The sequence below is a fragment of the Mytilus galloprovincialis genome, chromosome 3, assembly GCF_965363235.1.
Source record: "Mytilus galloprovincialis chromosome 3, xbMytGall1.hap1.1, whole genome shotgun sequence".
In the NCBI taxonomy this organism is placed as follows: Eukaryota; Metazoa; Mollusca; class Bivalvia; order Mytilida; family Mytilidae; genus Mytilus; species Mytilus galloprovincialis.
The window spans coordinates 52304824-52328089 of record NC_134840.1 but is presented as its reverse complement, the minus strand read 5'-3'; the positions used below and the strand labels follow the sequence as shown (position 1 = coordinate 52328089).

The 23266-nt window shown below is 32.5% G+C and overlaps 1 protein-coding gene across 1 annotated transcript; it reads right to left on the bottom strand.

Moving 5' to 3' along the window:
* Positions 1–4129: 4129 nt before the first annotated feature.
* LOC143068275 (uncharacterized) lies at positions 4130–17816 on the bottom strand. The gene is made up of 3 exons (XM_076242193.1): positions 17319–17816; positions 11237–11380; positions 4130–6022 (listed from the first exon to the last, which is right to left on the bottom strand). Exons 1-3 carry the CDS (start codon positions 17521–17523, stop codon positions 5805–5807), a joined length of 567 nt encoding a protein of 188 aa, XP_076098308.1. The 5' UTR covers positions 17524–17816; the 3' UTR covers positions 4130–5804.
* Positions 17817–23266: the final 5450 nt, after the last annotated feature.

Genomic DNA, 23266 nt, shown 5'->3' with positions numbered 1-23266 from the left:
GGGACTTCAAGTTGTATTCTCTCTCTAACACTGCATTAGATTCACAAATGAATTCCATTTTTCATAAGGTTGTAACTCATTAAAGTAAAGTTGACACGGTTTTTTGGTTATTTTGTTTTTCATATTATTAAGTGTTGTAGATATATATTTTTTATTTCGTGTGTACTTGATGACGGTTGCATCAATAATACATCATCATGTGAACATTGAAAATTATGCAAACCTAATTTCTTGACACGAATGAATCTGGGATTGTTGGAGCAAGATAAACATCCGCGTTCATCCTTATTTGGGGAGGCTTTTTTGTTAAATCAGTAGTTTGTGTGTGTTATTTCATATGATCATGGTGCTGTATGTTATGCTTCGACTTTTCGACTTTTAAATTGAGACTGTTTTTTTTATGTATCGTTGTATATTCTTCATTTCGAGACATAGTCAGTCAAACTATCAAGGCAATACTAAAAACATTTGGAAACAGAGATAAAAGATAAAAAAAAATATACTTGGAGGTAGATGAATATAACAAATACTTTATATAATAACATATTTCTATGCTAATCGATATTTCAGATTGTTGGCATCTCTCCCTGCCGACATCATTAACTAGTTTTCAGTACATAAACACTGGAACGATTATCATAGATAATCTTCACACCGTATGACATGTACAGGTATAACTTTCTACCTAGCACTTCTTCTAGATGATCTACACACCGTATGCCAGATAAGTATGACTTTAGATCGTACACCGCTTCTTTCTCGAAGATCTCGTTAGGAATTTAGTATTTAATTCTAAATTTGTCCTACCGGTACCTACATTTCTTGAATTGATCATTGTTTAGTTTTAGCATTGCGTATAGTTTCATTTAAAACCAGATGCTCCGCAGGGCGCAGCTTTATACGACCGCAGAGGTTGAACCCTGAACGGTTGGGGCAAGTATGGACACAACATTCAAGCTGGATTCAGCTCTAAATTTGGATTGTGATTAAATAGTTGACACAGCATAGGTTTCTGACACAGAATGAATGTGGTCTAATAAACTTAAAATTTGTTTTTTGCCTTTGAACAATTCACTATGCTGCTGAATATTAATCCTCTCAAAAAAATGTTTGAAGAAATTTTCTTTTTATTTATGAAATCTGAAATGAGAAAAATTGAACCCCCTCTCCAATTTTTTTTCACATCCCCCTTTCCCTTATTCCAAAACTGATCTCAATTCAAATTACTAATGGAGTTTGCAACAATAACTACTCATTTAAGTACATCATAAAATATCAAAATGTAAAAAAAGTGCTTGTTATCACTGATTGGTAAAGATTGTTTTAATTTATCAGTTGGTATTAAAAGTGAATATACATTGTATATTGTATAAAACAATGATTTAAGTTGATTCAACTACTAATCTGAACAAAGAAAGATAACTCCAATTGAAAATTTCTTGCTATTGCGCAATATTGTGCAATTAGATATTTCTTGCTATTGCGCAATACTGTGCAATTGAAAATACTTGCTATTGCAAAATACTGTGCAATTGAAGATTTCTTGCTATTGCGCAATACTGTGCAATTGAAAATTTCTTGCTATTGCACAATACTGTGGAATTGAAGATTTCTTGCTATTGCTGAATACTGTGCAATTGAAAATTTCTTGCTATTGCACAATACTTTTATATAATAATTTTGGATCCTGATTTGGACCAACTTGAAAACTGGGCCCATAATCAAAAATCTAAGTACATGTTTAGATTCAGCATATCAAAGAAGCCCAAGAATTAAATTTTTGTTAAAATCAAACTTAGTTTAATTTTGGACCCTTTGGACTTTAATGTAGACCAATTTGAAAACGGGACCAAAAATTAAGAATCTACATACACAGTTAGATTTGGCATATCAAAGAACCCCAATTATTCAATTTTTGATGAAATCAAACAAAATTTAATTTTGGACCCTGATTTGGACCAACTTGAAAACTGGGCCAATAATCAAAAATCTAAGTACATTTTTAGTTTCAGCATATCACAGAACCCCAAGGATTCAATTTTTGTTAAAATTAAACAAAGTTTAATTTTGGACCCTTTGGACCTTAATGTAGACCAATTTGAAAACGGGACCAAAAATTAAGAATCTACATACACAGTTATATTCGGCTTATCAAAGAACACCAATTATTCAATTTTTGATGAAATCAAACAAAGTTTAATTTTGGGCCCTTTGGGCCCCTTAGTCCTAAACTGTTGGGACCAAAACTTCCAAAATCAATCCCAACCTTCTTTTATGGTCATAAACCTTGTGTTAAAATTTCTTAGATTTCTATTTACTTATACTAAAGTTATGGTGCGAAAACCAAGAAAAATGCCTATTTGGGTCCCTTTTTGGTCCCTTATTCCTAAACTGCTGGGATCTCAACTCCCAATATCAATCCCAACCTTCCTTTTGTGTTCATAAACCTTGTTTTCAAATTTCATTGATTTCTTTTTACTTATACTAAAGTTACTGTGCGAAAACCAAGAATAATGCTTATTTGGGCCCTTTTTTGGCCCCTTTTTCCTAAACAGTTGGAACCAAAACTCCCAAAATCAATCCCAACCTTCTTTTTGTGGTCATAAACCTTGTGTCAAAATTTCATAGATTCATATTTACTTAAACTAAAGTTATAGTGCGAAAACCAAGAAAATGCTTATTGGGGCCTTTTTTGGCCCCTTATTCCTAAACTGTTGGGACCAAAACTTCCAAAATCAATCCCAACCTTCCTTTTGTGGTCATAACCTTGTGTTTAAATTTCATAGATTTCTATTCACTTAAACTAAAGTTATAGTGCGAAAACCAAAAGTATTCGGACGACGACGACGCTGACGCCAACGTGATACCAATATACGACCAAAAAAAATTCAATTTTTGCGGTCGTATAAAAATATCTTCTTTTTGGGTATTTGGCAATAATCTGCCAATTGGCACGGATCAAATGGAAAAGGTAAGTAAAGGAGGGATTGTATGTTACTAGAATAAACAGAACTATTTCGTTTCGAACTCCACAAATTATCCAAGATATCAAGCTTCATGTCTTTTCGGAGACCAGCAAGGACTTATTTGTGAGAGCTGATGTCTTCTCTAATATAAGCTCTGCTACTGCAGGATGGTGCAAATCGTGTAATAACAGACGATGTCTGACTTGTCAAAAATTACTGAATACTCAAACATCTAATTGCGACTCCACTGAGTCCGTATACACTATATACTGCAATGTACCTTGGAAAAAACAGAATGTTGTATACCTTCTTCATAGTCGATGTGGCATGCACATTGCAGTATCTTGGCGAGAAACAGAACAGCCTCTCAATTGATATTTTATCTTGTGTTTTTCTATGTTGTGATGTTATACTATTGTCTCAGTAAAAGGGAGAAGGTTTGGTACCATAAAACGTTTAATCCCGCTGCAAATGTTTGCACCTGTCCTAAGTCAGGAATCTTATGTACAGTAGTTGTCGTTTGTTTATGTAATTTATACTTGTTTCTCGTTTTTTTTTATATAGATAAGACCGTTGGTTTTCCCGTTTGAATGGGTTTATACTTGCAATTTTGGGGCCCTTTTTAGCTTGTTGTTCGGTATGAGCAAGCCCAACAGTCCCAAAAATCAATATTGAAAAAATTACCAGCGTATTGATTCGTGATAATTTATATAACGACCAAGATCATTATTTCAGTTTGACTACCACAATTCAAGATAAAAAGATTGCATGCCTCATGAGGAGAGAATGTCACTCTCTGTATATTGAAAACCCCTGCATAATATAGTGAGGGGTCTACAGGGGACCTGTTGCAAGGCTAAACCACGATATGTTCCTATCAAATATACGCTCATTTTACCGAGGCATTGTAAATTTCCGTCAATCATGCAGATCGATCCTCTATTGCATGATTTACATATTGTATTTATTGTTTGTGTTTTTTCTCGTACTGGACATGTATGAAATATTTGCCACTGGACGTTAAGTAAACAACAAAATCAAACAATCAATCAATCAATCGAGATTTAAATTGTTCTAAGTATGACATAAAATACCTTGAATTTAATACTGAAAATATTTGAGGTAATAATAATAAAGATGAACACATAACGAAAACCAACAAATAGAAAATCTAAACTATTTATTTTCTTAAATTCACTATTACACAAAGCAGATCTATTATAATATATAGTTAGCATAATAATACTAATTGCATATATTTGGTCAAAGATTTAAAATCTTTTCAAAATTGCACTGTTCATAAAGCGTTAATATAAAAATAATTACAAACAAAGTTAATAATAACATGAAGTGAGGTATAATATGGATGGATAGTATGCAGTCAAAAAACTTTTGCAAGACAGGCACATTTTCAATAAAAACTTGAGCTTCCAAAAAATCTGTTATTAAAAAACAATAAAAGAGTCATAAATCTTATTAATTTCAAAATGTTACATTAAAAAATATAATACTCGCTTTCTGACCAATGACCTTTGACTTATGAGTCGATCTTGGTCAGTTTTAAAATCTTAAATATTTATAAAGAAAGCAAAGTCATGAATGTAAATGCTGTAAATGCTGCCTATAAGCATATGAATATCATTATATTGCCCGTTTTTCAAAATTAGCAGTGTGTGGGACTATAGTTGTGTTTTTTCTTCTTCAGTTTCAGTGTGGACTGGATCACGTTTTTTCCGATTTATCTATTCATAGACCTAATTCCACATTCCACTGTTTATTGTTTTGTTTTTATCTTAAATAAAGTCGGATAATATAACACTTCCCTCCCTGTGACCTATTAATTTAATTGTAAATACAATGTCTTTTTCTACTTATATCTTTAAATTGTTTTACTTAAACCAATATCTTTCCTTTCTTTGTATTTCATATCCTCCGGGATTTTTTTAAACTAAAATGTCCTTAAAGTATATTTTTATTCATACAATGAATAACATAACCCCATTAGAAAAAATGATTTAATCAACTTTTTTTTAATGAACATGTGAAAAAGTTCACCACACTGTTTTATTTTCTGTGTTCACAAGGTTTAAGTGAAATGGCGATACCCACCTAATACTAATTCGACTATGAGCTAGTGTCATCACCTGAGGGTATTAGATAAACTATTATAACCCTATGCAACCCGGCTAAGGAGAGCCTCGCATGAATGTAAAAAAAAACAACCCACCCAATTTTAAAATAGGAACAAATTCAATAATATTTTTAAAAGTACATCTAGTATATTGCATCTATGTTTCAAAACAGCGTCTGGTTATGATAGACATTTACATATTTAATTTTGTCTATTGCATCAAATGATTAAACCTTATTTTTATACAGCATCCATAAATCGATGTCTATATGCTATAATATACCACCAGTTGTTGCCAAGGTTATCGCATTCTACATGCTAACTGAAACATGTCTTTATGAATCAATACCTGGGGCTCGATACAGGGTTAATGTTTTCTTCTCGACACGCATCATTCATAGAAATGTCAAATGTAATTTGCATTTTCATTTTTTTTTCAAAGCTGATTCATTCCTAGTCATATGTAAATTAAGTTAAAACAATTATCAGGTAATCGTTTTTACGTTGCTAGTTTTCGTTATTTTCTCAGATTTGTAGCAAAAGATGTTGCGGTAACTAGGGGGGGGGGGGTCAAATATATTTTGAGCTCGTATGAAACGTCCTTGAAATATTGCAAAATAACTTATGAATTTGACTGAAAAATCATACATCATCTAGAAGAGTTAAAAACTAAAAATGTTTTCAAGACACTATTAAAATATTGCAGCTTATCTGACGGTGACAGTTCTTGTAGTTGTAACTGTTCGGACGGTGCTTGCGCCACCAGTAGTTGTTCGACCAATCACTATAATCCTCCGTTCAGGGATAAGGAGTATGCCAGCGATTACGGCCAGTATCCCAGCAATGACACAAAGATAGAAGGCCCAGCTTAGATTATGATCATATTCAGACGCCCAGCAAATCACTCCTATAAACGCACAGGCAGCTGTAATAAATAATAAAAATTAGAAAACTGAAAACAGTAATTCAGCAAGAGAAAATGCATCGTGTAATCTTCTATATAATTACGGATTGGGTTAAAAATCCGACAAAATCCTCTTGGTCATTTTATTATACTACAATGTACATGTTTGACCATTTACACTGTCAGTATATGTTAAATTGTTTGGTCATTTATACAAAGATGTCGTTAAATGAAATTGGATACACTGCATTTATCATGAATTTTATTAACAAATGGTCAAATCACCGAAATACCCACCTCCTAAATTATTGAAAACTGTCATTTTGCTTCGACAATAAAATGTTGGAGTAAATGTAATACACTAACACCCCATCAACCTTTAATAAGAGCGCCCTCATACGTGTATCTTATACATACTTCTGGTTGGGAATCATATTTTTAAAATGGTTTTAGATTAAATCAACGTTCTATAATAGTTAATTACCGGAATAATTTTATGTAAATTGCTTCCATTTATATACAGTATTATCCTTAATATACATGTCTTACATTTAAGGATAAAGTTATTAAAATAAGTCTAAAAATATGTCCAACAACATAAAATGAAGTTGACATAATGACAAGATTTAATGAAAGTAGTTTAATAATAAAAAAAAACTTAACTAAGAAGGAGGTACTATATCGATCCGAGTTCCCCTTTTACTGCAATAACTTTTTAGTTTCTATAAATGAAGGAATAGATGTACAGATGTACATGTATAAAAGTGTTCCAGAATAATTGTTTAAAGTTTTGTGATAGTGACAAAATTGGCACTTCAGTGGAATAAACACACTTAACGCATTTTCTAGAAAAGAAGAAGATACTAAGTTTACAACAAAAAGGAAATTTAAAATAAATTTTAAATGCACTTTAAGGTGATAAACTCAAATAAACAAAATATCAACAAAACAAATTATTGATTACAATTTCTTTTCTTGTGTTTTATCATAATATCAAGAGTTTAGAAGCCGGTATCCACTTTGAAAAATGTATGCCCCCCCCCCCCCCCCCCAAATAAAAATTTCTCTTCTTTTTGTGCTGGTCACTATTAGAAGTTTAATTGCCCCACACTTTTTAACAACAGCTACGCCACAGCACTATTGAAACGCATCAGCTAAGTTAATGTCATTCAGTAATGAATTTGTTCTCACGCCAAAAAGCATTAACAATCTGATTATTAAAGTTACAAAATTATCCAAAAAGGTTCTACAGTAGCTAGGACATACGTGTAATGTTCTTGGTCCTGATATCTGTCTCATCAGTAATCATCAGTTAGAATGATCTAAATTGGAACCGTTTCTGACGTTGTTCCACCGTTAATTACAGTAATGTTACACATCAGTTGTTACTGAGTATGATGATATAGTTATTCAACATTGTGTTTGTTATAACCGTTGCCATGGGAACATAGGGTATAGTAGAGTATTTATAAGTGGATTCACAGCTGCTCTCCTGATAGCTTTTGCTGGTACATTGATGTTATAGTTAATAAGCACGGGTTGTACCGTACAAGTCCTTGGGAAAAAGATACAAATAATTCGAAAAATAATAATTACCATAAATAAGTAAAGTTAACCCTTCTCTCAAAACCTTGCGGGAAAATATACAGAAAGAGGGCACGTTGGGCAATGTTGGTTAGAAAGATAACATTTTAACTTGCAACCTCCCCATTTGGACCCTCGAAAGTTGTTGCACGGAAGCCATTATTAATACATGTGTTTTTTTCAGTTCATTAATATGTTTTGGAGTTTAATATGAAGTCCATTTTCACAAGAACCCCACTTTTTCTAACACTTATTTATTAATTATCAATAACTGAACACAGTTGAACGCAAGGTATTAGCAGTGGCATTAAATGGTAAAATACAAATTATAAATAGGAACTTTTTGGAAGTCATCTAGTCTTGCATGTATGGAGGTTACTTTTTTTTAAATTTAAATCATGTACTTTCATTGTTCGAAGATGATGAAATTATTTTTGTCTTAACCCTCACATAGCTTATGTTGATAACCAGACCGTGGACAACATTAAAACAATATATCTAATTGTAATGTAAATTTGAAAGTGATACTAGAAAGAGACAGATTAAAGATTGAAGGATGTTCGCTTGTAACCTTTTGGAATTTTTTGTCAGATTTTCGGAATCCTCAGGTTTTATCTATTAGTATTTGAATGCCTTAATATAACAATATTTGCCCATTCACCCCCTTTTTTCTTTTTATAAATCTTTTACTTGTATAATTATAAGCCATCTGTAAAAAACTAAAATCGTTTAATAGTTTTTGAGAACTTAAACTTGTCAATGATAAAGCATGACAAACCAAGAGAGACCATTTTCCCGCCAAAAAAATCAATGGCTATTTTTTTTTTAATGTCCTCCCCCTTTTTATAAGGTTTGTATTAAGGTTTTTTTATTGTCAATCATACGTCAGTCATTTGAACAAACATATTCAACAAACACCAACATCAATATAATGTGTTAGTTGGTTTATATGGTGGAAGCTGTCTGGTATGATCAGATTCACAGGCGCTTGGATATATGATACAGATATTTAAGGTCTTTCCCCTACGTGGGGAAAGACCTTACTGTTTTTCTAATGGTTTTTTTTCCAACATTTATTCTAAATGCCCTCCCCCCGTTTCTATTGATGTCATCAAGACCAAATATGGACCATCGATAGATCTCATCATGAGGTATTACCAGATGAGGCTGTGTAGGATTTCATCATCCCCTTTAGAAGTTATCTCCCAACATGGCCCCCCCCTCGTTGTTTTTAAAGATATCATGACCTTATTTGAACCAAAGTTAGATCTCATCATGATGTGTTACCATTTGAGGCTGCTAAGGATTTCATCATTCCCTATGAGAGTTATGTCCCCTTGAAGCAATTTCTTTCTTTTGCATTTTTCTCAAAAAGTATTTAAGATAGAATCGATTTGAAAACGGCAACATGTATAAGACCAGATGGCAATGTTAATAAACATATACAATCCTTTTGTTGTTAACCGTTATAAGGAGTTATTTCCCTTGAAAAAATATACACAATTTTTGAAAAATTGTATCTCCAGAACCGGAAGTCGTAAAGACTTGGGACCTACACCAATAATCTTAAGTTCATGTGACCTTTAATTTGCACCCAAGGTCAAAGGTCACCGAGTGCAAAAAAAAATTACGCTGCAATTTCAAGCTTTCATATTAAGAAAACGATAAGAGTTTGTTGCATACTTACAGCGTATAAAATGTTCCACTCGACGAGCTCTACATTTTATACACTGAGCTCAAAAGAGTCCGACTGTCTGTTCAAAAGTTACGACGGGATGATTCTTAAAAGTATAGTATTGTGTGTATATCTTTTTAAAGGTAACATATATCAACCTACTATAAACTGCAAAGATGATCAGTAGTTCAAGACCTTCAATTTGAGGTCAATGTCAGGTCATGATGAAATTTCACCTTGACCTTCACATTATACTATGACCTTGACCTTGTGATATTTGTAAGGTCAAGTGGTCCTGAGTTGAATGGTGATAGTCCACTGTCTCTACGACTTCCGGTTCTCAAGTTTTGTATTGCATCATATATTTGATGATTAATGTATTTCTGAATCATCCAGAGCTTACCACTTAAAATGTTTTAGAAATTGAAGAGGTTGACATAGTTATATGTTTGACCAAATACCAAAAACATTCCATGGAAAAAAACACCAAAAAATCAATTTGAAATTTTCAAGTTTTGCATTGACTTTGTAAGTTTCATAACTTCTATTTATATAGTTGATATTGCATCATTATTTGCACTTTGTCAAATGGGGTCATCTGATATATCAAATTGAAGGTCTTAATAAACTCTACTTAAAAATGAAAATTTTAAACCCCCTTTTCATCCCAGGGGGACGAGTGGGGTCATTTAGTGCAAACATTCAAATTTCTCAGATGGTAAGGTTGTTGCATATCAAATGAAAGAACATAAAGCGTACATTTCAAATTTCAAATTGACGTCTCCCAAAAATGGGTTGGATGGGGTCATTGAGTGCAAAACATCAATTTTCTTTTAAGATACTAGGGTTGTTGTATATCAAATGAAAGGTCATGGTGTGTACATTTCAAATATCAAATTCCTGACCTCAAAAAATTAGTAAGATAGGGTTATTTAGTGCAAAAATCAAACTTTCTAGAACATGGCGTTGTCGCATATCAAATCAAAGCTCATATACTCTATGTTACATATATAATAATTCCGATCTCAAAAATGTAGGCGGATGAGGTCATTAAGTAATAAAAGTGAAAAGTTTCAGAAGGTATGCTTGTCGTATATCAAACGAAAGGTCGTACAAAGTACATTACGAAAACATCACTTTTACAGGAAAGACCTTTCAATTGTTTTACAAACAATTGAGATACTAGTTTTATTTTGTTGTTGATTAGATTATTTAATTTTCTATATTACATATCTATCACTTCTGTGCATGTCTCACCTAGTTTCGAGTGATTGAAACGACCCAGAGAAAACACCAAATTATACCATCCATATATATAGATCCCCGATCGTGCAAGGACTGTATAGCCAGTCAATGTCGTTAAAAACTTCCGTTTGTTGTATATAGATCAGACTGTGGACATTGACACTAGTATATATCACCAACCACAAGTATAACTTACCCTCGATAAAACTGATGACGATACATGCTAGAATGAGATCAGACCGTGGACATTGACACCAGTATATCACCAACCACAGTATAAAGTATAACTTACCCGTGATAAAACTGATGATGATGCATGCCAGAATGAGATCAGACCGTGGACATTGACAGCAATATATCACCAACCACACTGTGATAGTAATAAGTATAACTTACCTGAGATAAAACTGATGATGATACATGCCAGAATGAGATCAGACCGTGGACATTGACACCAGAGTTGAGTTCAATATCGTAGCAGCTACGTAGACGTAGCTGCTATCAATATCTATGTAACAACTAGTCTAGCTATACGTTCAATAGTCAAAATCTACGTAGCACTACGTAGCCGCTACGACATTGAACGCAACCCAGTTATCACCAATCACAGTATAAAGTATTACTTACCCGTGATAAAACTGATGATGATGCATGCCAGAATGAGATCAGACCGTGGACATTGACACCAGTATATCACCAACCACACTGTGACAGTATTAAGTATAACTTACCCGTGATAAAACTGATGATGATACATGCTAGAATGAGATCAGACCGTGGACATTGACACCAGTATATCAACAACAGAATCAGCAGGACAACAAACAGAATCACTGCTATGGCAGAAAATGCTCTTGCAGCCCCAAGTGCTGTATCTGTAAAAAAACAAATTGTTTATTAAAATAATCATGATTTAATTATGTTAATTCTACAGTACGACTTTTTTCAATTGAATTAGGACTTAGAATTGAATAATGAGAAGATAGGCCACTTTTTTTCAATGCTCTTTTTTTTTAATGAATTATAGCTTGAACAGCTGATACCTGTGTAAATGATGTTGAAATTGGTATATAGCCTATGTTGAAGGATTGTATCCAGTCATGCATATGCAAATTCACAATAAAACTGCGAAATAATCACAGCATTGTGAAAGTAAATGGGGATTTTTTTTTTAAATAAACAGCTGCTCTTAGAACACGTGTTAAGCCCTTATTGTGCATATTGCAATTGTTGCAAGAATAAAATGGGATATTTCGAATGCATTTAATTTATTAAAGCAAATAAAATGCCAGCTCTATAGGAAAACACGCCTGAAAATTAAGGTATATAAGGGGGGGGGGAATCTGAGACAAGTGCCTGTGCTGATATCGTTTAGATCAAACAGTTTGTTCAAAAGTTCCAACAGTAAAGAAAAGTTTCAACCATAACAGAAGTCATGGTACCGTACTCACAATACTGTAAAATTTGGGAGAAATAATTTTAGGAATGCTTGAGTTAGTGCACGATTTGTAAAAATAAAATCGAAGGATCAAAGTTCCGTAACTCTGGCATGGCAGTCAAAAATTAAAAAAAAGAAAACAAAGGGAGCTTTCTTCCGTTAATTCCAATTGGTGTAACAGTTATATGACAATTGGTTAAATTGAATTTGAGATATCGTTCGAAGTGTTGACGGACGGACAGACATTGTTTTACCATAATATACAATTATGACCCGCTGAGGAAATGAACCATGAACAGTTGATGCAAGTTAAATTTAAAAACACAATATTCAAGCTTGATAATCTTTGAATTGGGATTGTAATAAAAATTTGACATAATATAGGTTTTAGACACAAAATAAATGTGGTCAAAGATCTTAAAAATTTGAAATGGGAGATTTATTTACCTAGTAAGGTCTGATATCCAAAATCCAACATCAAAGTTAGATTCAGCAAAGAGAAAACACAAAAAAGGGCCGATTTTGTTAAACACTTAAGTGTCTATTTCAATTGATTCAATTAGTTTAGGTGAAAGATTTTAACTGATTTTAAGTCATGAAAAAACGCTCCGATTCAAGCTTAAATGTAAACCAGATGCTCCGCAGGGCGCAGCTTTATACGACCGCAGAGGTTGAACCCTGAACGGTTGGGGCAAGTATGGACACAACATTCAAGCTGGATTCAGCTCTAAATTTGGATTGTGATTTATTTAAATAGTTGACACAGCATAGGTTTCTTTTTATTTATGAAATCTGAAATGAGAAAAATTTAACCCCCCCCCCATTTTTTTTTTCACATCCCCCTTTCACTTTTTTCATAACTGATCTCAATTCAAATTTCTAATGGAGTTTGCAACAATAACTACTCATTTAAATACATCATAAAATATTAAAATGTAACAAAAAGTGCTTGTTATCACTGAATGGTAAAGATTGTTTTAATTTATCAGTTGGTAGTAAAAGTGAATATACATTGTGTATTGATTAAAAACAATGATTTAAGTTGATTCAACTACTATTCTGGACAAAGAAAGATAACTCCAATCAATTGAAAATTTCTTGCTATTGCACAATATTGTGCAATTAGATATTTCTTGCTATTAGGCAATACTGTGCAATTGAAAATATTTGCTATTGCACAATACTGTGCAATTGAAGATTTCTTGCTATTGCACAATACTGTGCAATTGAAAATTTCTTGCTATTGATACTGTGCAATTGAAGATTTCTTGCTATTGCTGAATACTGTGCAATTGAAAATTTCTTGCTATTGCACAATACTTAATATAATAATTTTGGATCCTGATTTGAACCAACTTGAAAACTGGGCCCATAATCAAAAATCTAAGTACATGATTAAATTCAGCATATCAAAAAATCCAAAGAATTCAATTTTTATTAAAATCAAACTTACATTTGTAGTTTAATTTTTGACCCTTTGGTATTTAATGCAGACCAATTAGAAAACGGGACTAAAAACTAAGAATCTACATACACAGTTAGATTTGGCATATCAAAGAACCCCAATTATTCAATTTTTGATAAAATCAAACAAACAAAGTTTAATTTTGGACCCTGATTTGGACCAACTTGAAAACTGGGCCAATAATCAAAAATATAAGTACATTTTTAGATTCAGCATATCAAAGAACCCCAAGGATTCAATTTTTGTTAAAATCAAACTAAGTTTAATTTTGGACCCTTTGGACCTTAATGTAGACCAATTGGAAAACGGGACCAAAAATTAAGAATCTACATACACAGTTAGATCAGGCATATCAAAGAACCCCAATTATTCAATTTTTGATGAAATCAAACAAAGTTCAATTTTGGACCCTTTGGGCCCCTTATTCCTAAAAACCTGTTGGGACCAAAACTCCCAAAATCAAACCCAACCTTCCATTTATGGTCATAAACCTTGTGTTTAAATTTCAAAGATTTCTATTTACTTATACATAAGTTATGGTGCGAAAACCAAGAATAATGCTTACTTGGGCCCCTTTTTGGCCCCTAATTCCTAAACTGTTAATACCTCAACTCCCAAAATCAATCCCAACCTTCCTTTTGTGGTCATAAACCTTGTGTTTCAATTTCATTGATTTCTATTTACTTATACTAAAGTTATTGTGCGAAAACCAAGAATAATGCTTATTTGGGCCCTTTTTTGGTCCCTAATTCCTACACTGTTTGAACTAAAACTCCCAAAATCAATCCCAACCTTCCTTTTGTGGTCATAAACCTTGTGTCAAAATTTCATAGATTTCTATTTACTTAAACTAAAGTTATAGTGCGAAAACCAAGAAAATGCTTATTTGGGCCCTTTTTGGCCCCTAATTCCTAAAATGTTGGGACCAAAACTCCCAAAATTAATCACAACCTTCCTTTTGTGGTTATAAACCTTGTGTTAAAATTTCATAGATTTCTATTCACTTTTACTAAAGTTATTGTGCGAAAACCAAGAATAATGCTTATTTGGGCCCTTTTTTGGCCCCTAATTCCTACACTGTTTGAACTAAAACTCCCAAAATCAATCCCAACCTTCCTTTTGTGGTCATAAACCTTGTGTCAAAATTTCATAGATTTCTATTAACTTAAACTAAAGTTATAGTGCGAAAACCAAGAAAATGCTTATTTGGGCCCTTTTTGGCCCCTAATTCCTAAAATGTTGGGACCAAAACTCCCAAAATCAATCCCAACCTTTCTTTTGTGGTTATAAACCTTGTGTTAAAATTTCATAGATTTCTATTCACTTTTACTAAAGTTAGAGTGCGAAAACTAAAAGTATTCGGACGACGACGCAAGACGACGCAGGACGACGACGCCAACGTGATAGCAAGCAATATACGACGAAAAATTAAAATTTTTGCAGTCGTATAAAAATCTATCAAAAGCCAAAAAACGTCACTTTTCAGATATTTTTTGTCAAAAATGTAAGTGGCCGCATCCGTGTTCATCCTCAACCTTTATATATGTTGTGTATTATCATCCAATACAACTTACAGTTCAATATTATGAACGAACACGAATGTAGCCACTTCCATTTAAGACGGAAACCGTTTAAAATTTAACTAAAATGTTAAAATTGTGATGATTTTAGTAATTTAGCATGAGTTAATGATGCTAGTACCCGATATATGTGCATTGCCTATATTTATGTAGCAGAAGCATTTCTTTCCAGTAAATAGCTAAAAGATTACATTTCACAATTTTGTAAACCTGCTATATTTTGGGGCCAAAAAGGGGTCTTACTGAACCTACTCCTTTAATTTTAGTTGAAATCAAACAAACATTAATTTTGGACCCTTCAAACCTAAATATGGACTCATTTGAAAACAGGGCCCAAAAATAAAAATATCTTAATGCACTGTCTGGAAAGAGGCGGAGCTTTATCTATATTTAATTACTACATCACAGATGTTGGTCAAATCTGTGACGTCAAATTCCCGCCAAATGCCAAGTTAGTGTTGGGCAGTTCAAATATAATGCAAAATTTACAGTATTAGAGCATCAAAGACACAAAGTGTGTGGTTCTATTGATATAGTAATGGTATCAGACCACTCCTGGGGTGTTCCCAGTGGAATATTTGTGTTTATATTGACTTTATATGGGTTCTAAGGGGGAAATTCAGTTTTTAGGTCATTTCTCAGAACAATTTTTCATGAGAATTGTAAGGAAAAAATTAAAATAGAAACTTAATGGGTACCCCCTTTGGCTTGACTTTGATATATATGATTAAAGGGTGTATTTTCTATAATACCGTGTCCCAGTTTTTGAACAATTTGTTTCTAAATGAATTTATAGGTCTCCAAAGAGGAAAGGTGAAATGAGGTTTGGCACCAAGCAGTTAAATCAATATATCTTCTTACTTGAGGCATATGTCAAAAATCTAAGACACAGTTTTGGAGATTGTATATGGTTGATTAAAGGGATGAAAACAAATTTTCACTACCATTTGACATGAATGTGCCATTTTCATCAATGTTGGAAGACCACTTATTTGGCAATGTATATATCCTGCCATATCACATGTTTCAGTACTTGTTGCTTTATAAAAGAGAAATAATAAATATGAAAAATTTGGGGAAAAAACCACAAAAATTATGGAAAAAAAGTTTGGCCCCCCCAAAATATAATTTTTGAAAAATTTTGAAGAAACAAAAATTTAAACCCCCCAAAAAATCTGAACCCCAACTTTTGTTAACCCTCTCAATTTTTTTTTTATATTTTGAAGATTATTTCCTTTACAAAAAATGAACAATTTCAGAGAATTCCATAAACTTAAAACATTTTATTATCTGGAAACTATAAAAATGTTTGTTTTAGCCCTTTTTTGAACCTTAGTTTATAAAAGTTTGGGACAACAACAACCAAACTAATCCCAGCCTTCCCTTTGTAGTAGTACAAATCCAGATAGAGCTGCAGCATACATTTAAACACAGTTGTTGTCTGAAAACCAGAAAAATGCTCGTTTTTACCCCCCTTTTCGCTCTTTATTTCTGAACGATCGGGGCAATTACCCCCAAACTCAACCTCTGCCTTCTCTTTTAGATATTGAACCTTGTGGTACAATTTCAGAGAGATCCATTCGCTTACACACAAGTTTTTGTCTGTAAACTACAAAAATGCTTGTTTTTGGCCCCCTTTTGGTCCCCAATTCCTATACTGTTAGTACCATAACCCCCACAATCCATCCCAACCTACCTTTAGTTTCATTGAACCTTCTGGTAAAATTGTATAGAGATCCATTCATTTAAACTCAAGTTATTGGCCGGAAACCGACTGTGTCTTCGGACGCGACGTCGATGCCAACGACGACATCATATCATTACAAGAACGTATTTTTTTTTGCGGTCATATACAAATTATTATAGGGTATACAGTACCCAATTACAGGTAAATAAATAAAGTGTTGAACAGACTGCATTTTTCATACAGAATTTTCAAAATCGTTGCATTCATCTGCAACTTAATTACAAAAGATTTTGCCTCCTGTTTGTTCTAAGAAAATGAGAATTGAATTTCAAGGGTTCTTTATCAAACTTAATATTATTCTTTGGTGGTTTTCTTTTTCTTTCGAGAGATGGGTATGTGCACCAAAGGCGGATTTAGGGGGTTGGGGTCCGGGTCCACCCTTTAGTGTAAAAATTTTGGTTGGTTATATAGAGAATCACTGAAGCTTGACGGGAGCAGCCCCCTCTTAGCAGTCAGTCTGGATCCGCCACTGTGCACAGGTGCATATTAAAGCAACGAGATAACATAAGGATACTAAGTAAAACAATAGTAGTATGTTTTAAATATTAATAAATTTATATTACAATATAAATGCAAATCTTACCTATACGGCCGTATTTGTAGCATCGATCACCATGGCGTAATTGTTTATATTGGTCACTGCATTGCTGCCACAAACCATTATTTGTATCTCCATATCTGTTATCCCACGATTGCCAGTACGGAGAGGCAAATCCAATAACTTCAAATACTAATCCAACACAAATAAGTGCAAAAGCTACTTTAAAATACACCGAAACAATAAACATTTTGTAATTTAACTTTCAAATTAATATCGAAGACTTGTTGCACACAACACAAATGCTCTAAGAAGGATGAATAAATTATGCAGCTTTTGTGGGACGCTGAGCAAGATGCTGTCGAGGCACAACACAGGAAACACTGTGTCTTAAATGTTTGTCAAACAAAAAGTGTCGTCTGCTAGTAAATTGATTAATGTAACACCTATGTTGTCGGGAAAGAAAAATGTCGCTATATTTCAAAATAATATTTCATGGATGTATGAATATGTGTATGTTCTATCTAGGATAGGTGGAAAAAATAAAATACAGCTTTGAAGCATATTTAAATATCGAGGCACATTAAGGGTTAATCTATCATCAAACGCCCTAAAATGTTTGATGTATGACTAACAAAAACAGTTCATTCACACTATTACGGAAAATAAAGTGTAGTTGTTAATATTTTCTGACGCCCATGTCATACACTTATATTAGTATGTAATCTGAAGAAGAAAAAATGCCTCGTTGGATAGTGTTTCTAAATTGTAATTTCTAGTTACTTAAGTTTTAGAGAAGCAATTATTGAAATTTTAGTTTCTTTTTACTTTATTTTCTCAAAATTTAATATTTTATTATAACCTGAAAATATTAAGCTGGAGAACAAATACTTGTATTCCATGACAAATTTATACTTGTTTTGCCAATCTGTGTAAGAATCAGGCAGAAAAACAAAAACCCACTCAGGTTGAAAATCATTGATTTATAATAAATTGTAAAATTGTACAAACATATAACATTCGTTTCCTTCTGTTCTGGTAATTCAAGATATAATTTGGTTGAAATGAACGTGAAATGAACAATTAATTCCGTAATTTTCTATCATTCCAATCAAAAGTTATCAAGAGATTTCTAGAACTACGTACCTGACCACCAGAAAAGAAAGACCTACGATTTCTAACTTGGTACGAGGATAACTTCAAAATTGGATAGTACGGTCGGTGTTTTTTTTTGTCATGTGTGTTTTGAAAGTTTTCTAAATAACTTGATTCTTACAAAAAGACTGGCACTTTAAAACATGATACATTGATGCTGCCTGTAGTAGTGTTTAATCACTATTATTACTATTTTCAAATTAAAAAAAATATGTACTAGATGTCATCCATTTATATATTTAGGTGATTTCAAATTGTAAGTTTTATAAAGTCCTAACTGTTCTTAAAAACTTTATGACCAAACTCAAAACTCATCGATAAAATACAACATTTACATTATCTCTCCTTTAACCTTCAAGTTGCTTCACAAATAATTATCTGATTATTCTGCATACAATATTAGTCCTTCGAACATTGGCGTATTATGGTTACGGGTACGGGGTATAGCTATGTCCGTCCGTCCATTCGTCAACACTCCGTACGTAATAACTCAAATAAGCTTTAACCAATTCTCATACAACTTAAACAGAACATTGGAATTGACGAAAATCAACTCCCTTTCGATTTTTCAAATGTTTTTCTATTAGTTTTTCCTGAGTTAAGGACCTTTAACCCTAAGATTTATGGCAACGTTTAACAAATCGCTCACGAACTTAGTCATCCTCTAAACGTTACATTTGTATGGCGATTGATAAATTCGAAAGGAAGCTCCATATTTTATTTTTATTTTTGTTTCGGTTTGTAGTTCCAAAATAACGGAACTTAAACTGTTATATACAGGTTATTTTGCAATTAAACGCGCACTTATTACAGTATTCCTGGGTTGATTTCCTAAAAACTTTAATTACTTTATTGAGGAGATGTTTTTTGGATTTTTATAAACTCTCCGATTTGTGGCTGTAGAGTTATAGGACTTGAATTGCAAAATCTAAGTAAATTTGTTTGATTGATTCAGTATTGTTCGATTGGGTCAATATATGATTAAATGTCTTCAAAAAATCCTATTTTATTCTTGCGACACTTTAAATTTGAACAATAGGGGTGGATCATGCGGTCTTTGCACACCTGTAAATTGTGATTGTGGTCATGTTTACTTAAAAAAAAAAATATATGGAAAATTCCGCGGAAAAATAAGCATGCGTAGCAAAATATTAATACGTATTGGACATAAGTATGGACAATTTATTATAGTACATTTGAGATGATAAGGGTATTGCTCGTCGTGCAGTTTCCTATTGTGGATAGTGGTCTCATTCTAGTCATTGGCAATCATACCTCATATCAATAATTTTGCGATACAAATTTCTGAAATACGAATCAATAAAAACGAGCCTATTGGGAAATACGGTTTATTCCCGATTGTCCCACTTTTTAAAATTTTGGAGTTTTGATTGTCCCACATAAAAAGTTCTGATTGTCCCACATTAAGTAAAATGTTCTTAGATAAGGTTTACTCCTGGTTTGCCCACTTTTAATTCTATCAATTATCTATTGGTAAAGAAAACAAAAAAGACAAAAGGTTTAATGAGAATACAATTGTATAGTCTGTTCCAACTTTTAAGTATAATAATAGTTTGTAAGTGTTTTATATATATTCAGGTTGTCTTTTTGTATAGTGGGCAAACCAGGATGACACCCTTTAGTTAGATAAACAAGGGAACTGGTGTTTGTTTTGCTAAATAAACAAGAATTAATTAGTACTATTGAACATTAAATCTTAATTTTAAAAGATACAAAATAATATTTTCATAAAACTATTATAAAGTATTAATTTTATAAAAGAATATAGAAACAAATCATGTTTTTTTTCAAATCATTAGATAAAAAACACTTTTAATTTAAAACTAATATTATATCTCTGATTTATGAAATATATCTACAATGTAACGTTATTTATAAAACGAATGCCAATACCATTATTTTAATAACATTTTCTCTGTAAAGTTTTCAAAGAAATATAGAAATAATGCATGCAATTTAAAAAGGTATACACTCATTTACATTCTACCCTCTATCTGGGAACAGTATATCTAACAGTCAATGTATATGTTCCTGTCTCTATGTCAAATTGTTGATGGAGAAATGTTTCCACTAGTACCTTTTCAAGTTTACTAGAGAAGTCAGAGGACATTTTTACAACATTCTCTGCGCTATTGAAGACTGCTAACACCTAATGTTAGATTCGCATGAACCATGCAACAACTTTCTTTATTGATAACGAAGCTGTCGTCTAGATTTGTACCAGATTTGTCTTTCAAATAATCATTATATTAGAGATTGTTTTACCAATATTCCTATTGTCTTTGTCATAAAGTGCAATCAACAAGACCCATCACCAACTATATAAAGAAGAACCAGACTACAATCAAAAATAAGAAGATGTAGTATGATTTCGAATGAGACAACTCTCCATCAGAGACCAAATGACACAAAAATTAACAATTATAGGTCACCATACGACCGTCAATAATGAGCAAAAACTAACGACCTAAATTATGTACTAAATAATGATCGAAAAACAAATATGTTACGCAGCAACAAACTACAACTACCAAATTACAGGCACCTGACTTAGGACAGGCAAATACAGATTGTAGCGGATTTAAACATATTTGAAGGCCCCGAACGTCCCAATAAACCGCAACAGTTTTAAAACAGTACAACATAAGAATTAACTATATAACTCAGTTGAAAAGGGCTTATCTCTTCAGATGGGTACACACAGTAATGCATGTAACCAAAATACAGAGTGGACGTGGACGGCCGCACTAATACAACAAAGACACTACATGTATATAAGTACAGATCTGAGAATACTCGCATTTTCTGACAGCTAGTTCAAAGCCAATAATAACTATTTTTTTTTAAATTATGCATCTAAGACTAAAATATGTAGATATTATTTTTTTTTCTCAATATTTTATAAGTTAAATGAACTTATAAATTATTTAAAACAGAATTTAAGGTAGAAAATTACATTTGTAAAACTATTGCAGGGAAATATAGAAGTGCTTTTGCAAAATTTCGCTGTGGTGTTGCGCCCGTAAAAGTTGAAACGGGCCGGTTTTTGAATAAAAAAATAAGAGTATTAATATTGCAGAAGGAATTATCTGTTATTGCTCTAAATTGCTTATCAGACAGATTATTTTTAATGCTCATTCAATGATGTCCATTAAAAAGCTACATATTTGAGTTGCAATTGATTTTTTACAATACATTTTAATATATAATAGTGTTATACATGCTTAGTTTATTTCCCACCAGTTTTAATGATGACTTTAATGGCTTTAAAAATGCAAGTTACAAATTATAGCAATAAAGGAAAGAAATATTTCCGATTTTGACAAAAATTCTCAACGGTCGGGTCATTTTTTATGCAAACACAACTTTTATTATTTTTTTCAAATCTATATAAATGATTTATGCTTTTTGATAGGACATTTTTCCTTTTTTCAATGGACATTTGCGTTTTTATAAAGAGACATTTGCGCTTTTCTATATGACATTTGCGCGTTAGAAACGTCAGATATAATTTATGTGTTTTTTAAGGTGGTACAATACACTACGGAACGGCTATCTCTGTAAAATAATCGCCTTTTAAGCTTCTCAATAGAGCTTTCTTACAAATTGACGAAAGGTACGTATGCTTGACGAATCATACGTAAGACTCGTTTAAGGGATCCTTTATTTTGACATATTTAAATAATAGTCGTGGAACTTCGGACAATTATTCTACATGCAACGACAGTTATTAAATTGGACTTTTCCGATATATTTATAGGATGTCGGGACGTACGATATGTTAAAATATGATACCACCAGGTCGGATGAGATAACACTACAAAATATCCTAAATATATCTAGTAGTCAGACAAAAAAAATGCCCCTAAAATACCGGGGCAATGGAAGGAATATTTTAGCGTATAATTGCGTTTTGCCTATAGTCCTCAACATTCATCAAATATTAGCCACTGGACGATAAGTGATAACTTCGCGTCTATCTTCCAAACTTGTGTATTATTAAATCGTCAGTGGCGTAGCCAGGGCTGAAACGATGTGGATGTTTCGCCGAGCGCAGCGAGGCGAAAATTTTTTTGACCTTTTTATGCAGAAAATTATTTTTAATTTAAGCACATGTACTCCTCCAAAATCCAACACTAGTTAGAATTTTGTTTAAATTCAAAATACCCACCAATTCATATATTTATATTTTTAACCAAATTTTCTTGTTTCCTCGAAACTACAATCAATCAATTCATATAAATATTTGATGTAAAGTTTACCACCCAATCTTATATTTGACATATCACAAACGGACCCCATTACAGCGGCACTTCTGTATAATTTAGGAACTTCGGAATATAGGAACTAAAGTGACTTCTCTTTCCAGGAATTTGAGTCTACAATCTTGGGGTTATGATTTTTGATTACTGAGCTAAACGCATGACAGAAAACATAAAAATACCGGGCGTCCGATTGTCCGGTCTTGTTAGCACTCTCATGTGTACAATTCTTGTCAGATTAAGTGAAGCTCATATCATAAGCAATGTCTTTGACAATTTCGAAAATAAGTCGTAATGCAAATATGTTTAACCAGTTATTACCCTTTGAAATATAAAGCGTAATTGAAATCCAATTTCATTTGCTGTGAAGCTTTTATTTCTCTTAAGATATTGAAAATAAAAAAGAAAAGGAAAAAAGTGTTTTTTTATAATATTCCCTTGTTCCTTGCCATTTGATAGATAAAATATGACATGTAATGTGCATGGCGGGGAACATTGGATCTTTGTTCTTTAATTGAAAATATAAATTAATATTTGAACCTAGATAGAAACGGG